General features: G+C 34.5%; 1 protein-coding gene across 3 annotated transcripts; it reads right to left on the bottom strand.

Annotated features, from left to right (window-relative positions):
• Nucleotides 1-3909: 3909 nt before the first annotated feature.
• Nucleotides 3910-5893, bottom strand: LOC131643106 (uncharacterized). Of its 3 annotated transcripts, XM_058913255.1 has the most exons (4): nt 5756-5893; nt 4849-4940; nt 4649-4753; nt 3910-4566 (listed from the first exon to the last, which is right to left on the bottom strand). In XM_058913255.1, exons 2-4 carry the CDS (start codon nt 4906-4908, stop codon nt 4378-4380), a joined length of 354 nt encoding a protein of 117 aa, XP_058769238.1. In that variant the 5' UTR covers nt 4909-4940; nt 5756-5893; the 3' UTR covers nt 3910-4377. The 3 variants fall into 3 exon arrangements, with proteins under 3 accessions (XP_058769238.1, XP_058769237.1, XP_058769236.1); XM_058913254.1 differs by lacking the exon at nt 5756-5893 and having other exon boundaries at nt 3910-4563; nt 4849-5742; XM_058913253.1 differs by lacking the exon at nt 5756-5893 and having other exon boundaries at nt 4849-5742.

The raw sequence follows: 5893 nt of genomic DNA on the forward strand, positions 1-5893 counted from the left end.
GAGACTGAGAGTGGAGATGACTTACCTACGGCGAGGAGGTGTTCGCCGGTTTATTGCTGAGGTATGACTTTAACCGCTACTGCTTGCTGCCAATTGATTTCTTCTAACAACTTTGCTTAACAGCTTTGCTTCTTGTTGTAGGCTTTTGATGAAGGTGATGCCATAACACCTCTTTGGATATTAGGGAGACTTGAAGATGGACTTCAAGTTGGAACTCTCCACCAAGGTATGAAGAATTTCTTCTTCACTCTCTTCAAACCAATGAACTTTGTGACTATGAATTCTCACTTCTCAAGTGGTTTTCTTGGGTTTGAAGAATTGCTTCTTCTTGCCAAGAAACTTGAAAACTATGAGAGAAGAAAGAGAAGTGAGAAAGCTAGTAGTATAGTAGCTTTGGTGTGATTTGCAATGAAGTGAGGCCTTCTATTTATAGGAAAAGTTAAGGAAGTGTTTGGCATTTGGTAATAAACTTGATATCCAAATTGTAATCATTGCAAAAATCTCATAAGAATAAGAATATTCTTTATGACATTATTTCTTATGCAAGTGGGAAAAAATATCTTTGATTCCTTTTTGTCTTGAATTATTTCTTTGCTAAATACACCCCTTTTTGTCTTGATTTGGGCTTTTGAATATTTTGTTGAGCTTTTTGCTAATCTCACCCTTCTTTTTGTTTCTTTTTTTTTCATGTTGCATGAGGACCTTGAAGAAAAGCATGAAGAAATTTGATCTTGAAGAATGAAGACTTGAAGAATTCAAGAATTGCATTTGAAGTTTTATTTTTTTCTTTTCCTTGTAATTCCAACTTTGTATGAATGAAACTTTGTATTCTTGCAAATGAATGGAATTTTGTAATTCTTGAATTTTGGATAAAGTCCACTTGTAATGCATTTGAAATTTAGAACTTTGTTCATGTAAAAGAACTTCACTTGTAATGTTTGAATTTCTCTTAGAATCCTTGAATGGATTTGCTACTCAAAAATGAAGTTTGAATTTTCTTGAATGAATTTTGAATTTGAAATTCAATTCCCTTTGATATAGAAAATGATGGGAAATCCTTGGAGTAATGTGAAGAATGTTCTTGCACCAATGAACTTTTAATTCTTGAATTTATGGTTTAAAACCATACTTGAAATAATCTTTCAACAAATGGACTAAAAGATTTTTCTTGCAATTTCGGTGAAATTTCCATGAATTGTTTCAAACTTGTACCAACTTTCAAATAATCCATATGAATCAATTCTTCACCATGATGAATCCATAAGCCAAGAGTCGCGAAATAAATTCCAAACAAATCTCTTGAATCACACAAACGGCAATGGCGTATAAAAAGTGGAAAAACGCCATGAACACGAAATTATCTTGCAAAGAATGAGTGAATGAATGAAGAATCCTAATTTGGTCGATTCAAAGCTTTTGAGCTTGTTGAAGTGAATCTTTGAGGACCAAATGGTGACTGTGGATCTTGAATTGAGATACAATTTCCATTGGATATTGTCATAGGGATTATTTGAAGATGATTGAGACCTTTGATTGACTTCCTGGGGATTTTTAGGGTTTCCCAAATGTGATCCCTGATTTTGGTCCCTGATAGTTCAAAACCCTAATCTGAGGATTTGAAATTTCACTGTTGATCAATCCTTGTGTAGGAGATGTCTTGAGTCAATAGATTAGGTCAAAATGACGTACTTGGGGTCTTGAGGTCATGTCCCAAGTCATTAGGTCAAATCCTGAGCAAAAGTCAGGGGTGTGCTATCTTCAGTCAAAACCCTAATCGGGTTGATTCAGTGCCTTTGAGCTTGTTGGAATGAATCTCTGAGGACCAAATGTTGATTGTTGATGAAGATAGTTCTTTTGAGATGAAGGGAGAACAAAACCATAATTGATTGTTTCTTGCACTGATGAGTGATCTCTTGTTCAAACCCTGCTGAGCACAAGTAGCAAACACAGGCTATGCAATTTGTTAGAGATGCAAATGATGCATATGCAAATGATATGAGGTGGTATCTTAGGTCAAAAATTGGGGTATGACACCTCGTTGTAGGGTGATTTCTACATAAATCACTTGGCGATCTGGTTAACATAGCGCAATATTTCGTGTCCCGAATCAAAAAAGATCAAATATGGAAGAGAATTGTATGTGGTTGATTTAAGACTTATGAAGGTTTATCGTGTAGTCGCTATGATTTTATCAACCTTCTGATAAATGTCCATTGAATTTAAATCCGAGAACATCCTTCACTCACCATCGATCTTTATCACTAACTTTGATAACATACTTGACAAGTTTCAAGATGGTTATCTTTAACATCTAGCAACTAACTTTAATTTCCGCACTTTATTATATTGCTCTTTATATTTCTCGCTTTATCTCTTTATTTTATCATTTCATCATATTTACATTCTGCTATTTTCTCTTTGTCCATTTGGACGTTTATATTCCGCTATTTTCTCTTTGTCCATTTGGACACTATGTTTATGTTTCCGCTATTTTCTTTTTGTCCACTTGGGCCATACTTTACTTTTAAGCTAAAACATTAATAAACAACAAAAAATCTAAAAAACGTTTAAGGCTCTCTTTCGGACTATTGGTTACTATCCCGAGCATTTTGGAGATTTGGACTTATGGACTTAGTACCTCTAGACCCTATTATTCGGTTATTACTCTGTGATTATTCTGTCTGTCTGGCATTGGATTGTTGTCTGTTTGTGTATGCAGGTATTTTCTTGAAAGTCCTTGATGGTTAATTCCAAGGCATTGAGATAAGAATTTTACCCGAAAACAGCCGTTACTCTGCCCGATTTTCGTCAGAATTTTAATGTGCTTAACGCAAAGTGGTGCGGAGATAATAAGTTCATATGGATCCCCAAGTGGTAATGTGTTGGGTTGGTATTGATAAGTCCAAAGGATGGGAAATCTACCTTGACTCATAATGTCAAGTGTTGGCTTCTTCTTCGGTTAGACCGTTCTTTCCTTAGCTTTTATTTTATGTATTAGGATAGCCTCTTCATCTCCTCCCCTTCTTTAATTTTCAAAATCTTCTCCCTTTTTAAAAAACCTTCTTATGTTTGCAATCTTTTCAAAACCTTTTCTTTTAAAACATCCTCTACAAGAAAATATGTCAGTATCGAGGGCCAAAAACCATCGGTAACAAGAAAAAGCCGTGGGTAAAGGTAAATTACCGAGGGCTTAATGACGGTAATTTATTTTATGTATTAGGATAGCCTCTTCATCTCCTCCACTTCTTTAATTTTCAAAATCTTCTCCCTTTTTAAAAAACCTTCTTATGTTTGCAATCTTTTCAAAACCTTTTCTTTTAAAACATCCACTACAAGAAAATATGTCAGTACCGAGGGCCAAAAACCATCGGTAACAAGAAAAAGCCGTGGGTAAAGGTAAATTACCGAGGGCTTAACGACGGCTACGAGACCCTCGGTAATTCTCTCCTTGGTAACGTCTATAGACGGCTACGTAAACCCACGATATTACCCACGGATAAACCTTGAATAATTTGCGGGTAATAGGTGATTAAACATCCAAATATTTCTCTTATGTTATCCACGGCTAAGCTGCCGGTAAATTACTAAGGGCCAAGCCCTCGATAAGATTCGATTTTTTGTATACTTTATTGACGGTTAAGCCGTCTGTAATTTTTAATTTTTTTAAAATAAAAAATTATACCAATATTTGATCATTAGATCTATGTAGTTAGTATTTTTCCTGTTTGAATACAGTAATGATGATGAACTAGTAACAATAATGATTTATGAATATTCTTCATAATAATCTATAAATCAACAACAAAACCAAAATTATATATAACCATTATTATTGTATGTAATAAATAACATCTAAAGTCAAACCAAAACTCAAACCTTAATATCAATCAAATCTCAAAAAACTTCCAATTCAACAAGTTTGATGTAAACAAACTCAAACAAAACATAAAACAAGTTCAAGCAAAATATAATGTGATTCTTAAAGTAATCTCATCAATAAAAGTAAAGCTAGAATAATACAATCTTATGTGCTACCAATAGAGTCATCACTGTCAGAGTCATCACTGTCAGAGTCATCACTGTCAGAGTCATCACTGTCAGAGTCATCACTGTCAGAGTCATCATCATTGTCGGAGTCATACTTTTCATAGTCCGAATGACGACGGCGTTTGTCACCCTTCATGGAAGCAACACTTTCAGCTAATTCTCTCAATTGTCTCTCCAAATCTGGTGTGCGTTTATTTGCCTTACGACATTCCTCTCGTGCAGCTCGAGCATCTTCCTCTGCAACATTTGCTCTCTCTTCAATTGTTGCCATTTGTGCAGCAAAGTCAGCAGAAACTTGACCGTTATATGGAGATACATGTGACTGCTGGGTTAAAGAGGAAACACCTGGCTTGTAATGCTTGGATTTGTCCCAGCACCATAGAGACGTCCTCTAGTCTTGCCACCAGCAGCTTCTGCCCAAAAATTTAGTCGAGTTGCAGAATCAACTTCCTTGGGGCCACTATCTGATGCCTCTCCAACTTGAGAGGCATGTTTAAGCTTCTCTTGAAATGTTTCCTGCTCAAAAAAAAATATACAAAACTTATATACATTAGAATATTTTTACATCAAAGTAAAAACAAAATTTATCAATGAAACTTACATATGTCTTCTTTGATCTGTCGTCCACCCATGAGGAGTCCTTCTTTTTTGTATGAGTTCTTAAGAAGACCTCATCTAATGTGGGCTCTCTACCCAACTCTTGACGCTTAGACATAATAAAAAATTAATGTCAAAATTTTTGGAAAAATTAACTTATGAGTTAAAGTATAAGGAATCAAGTATTTAACATGAATGACATACCATTCGAATGATGTGCTCATTTGTGGATATGGAGCCACCCGTATGGATAGATCCACCCATTGCAGATGCCCGGTTTTTCTTATTCCTGGCAGCTAGGAACATGTTTTTTTACAGAATCGAAGCAATCATATAGGTATGAAATGATATTTGCATGTAGAAGACTAGAATCGCTATAATACTAATACACAATTCATTAAGGTAAAATACCACATTGCAAGTTCATAGAAGTACACAAAATTGGTGGGATTGTGTAACTGTCACTTAGTTTCGAGTTCATAGATGTTGCTTCTATTAATAAGGTGTTGAGTCTTGTGCTACACATGTTCCAGTTGTTAATTAAGTTAACCATATGGACAGAATAAACTTTGTTTCTTCAGAATAAGCTTTGTTTACAATGAAACAATCATAGATAAGTAATTAGCCAAGTGGTATGTAAACAGGATATCTCAAAATCACAAAATCAAACCATTTTCATAACCATAAAAATAAGATATATAAAGAAAGCTTATACAATTTGTATCTACTTAATACCAGTAGCTATATTGTACCCAAGGGGGTTAGAGTCCCACCTTAACAAACATCTTATAATCATTTATATAACTATAATTCTAAGAGCACACACAAGCTCCAATATTGAATAGTAGTCACTAACAGTAGGATTATAATGAAGACAGAACAATAACATCTCCAAATTCTATTTCTGAAAATCAATTGAAAAAAATCTCAATAGCACCCAAAATTAACAATAACCATATCAAAGACAAGAACAAAACAAAAATTGATAACAATAACAAGAAATCAACTTGTTAAATTATAAACAAAAGTTATAAAATTAAGGTTTTGGAAAGAAGAAAAAAAATGGGGGAGATAAGCATGGAAAGCTAGTGACTGTTAGAAGAGGACGTACCGATTTGCGAAGATATTGTCCTTGAAGCCAAAGAAAGAGAGCCGATTACAGAGAGAATCTCAAGCGGTTAAGAAAAATTTGGAGAACGAGGGTTTTAGAGTTTTAGGTTAAAAAAGTGTCTTTATAATACTGTGCTGC

The sequence above is a fragment of the Vicia villosa genome, unplaced genomic scaffold (assembly GCF_029867415.1).
Source record: "Vicia villosa cultivar HV-30 ecotype Madison, WI unplaced genomic scaffold, Vvil1.0 scaffold7, whole genome shotgun sequence".
Taxonomy (NCBI): Eukaryota; Viridiplantae; Streptophyta; class Magnoliopsida; order Fabales; family Fabaceae; genus Vicia; species Vicia villosa.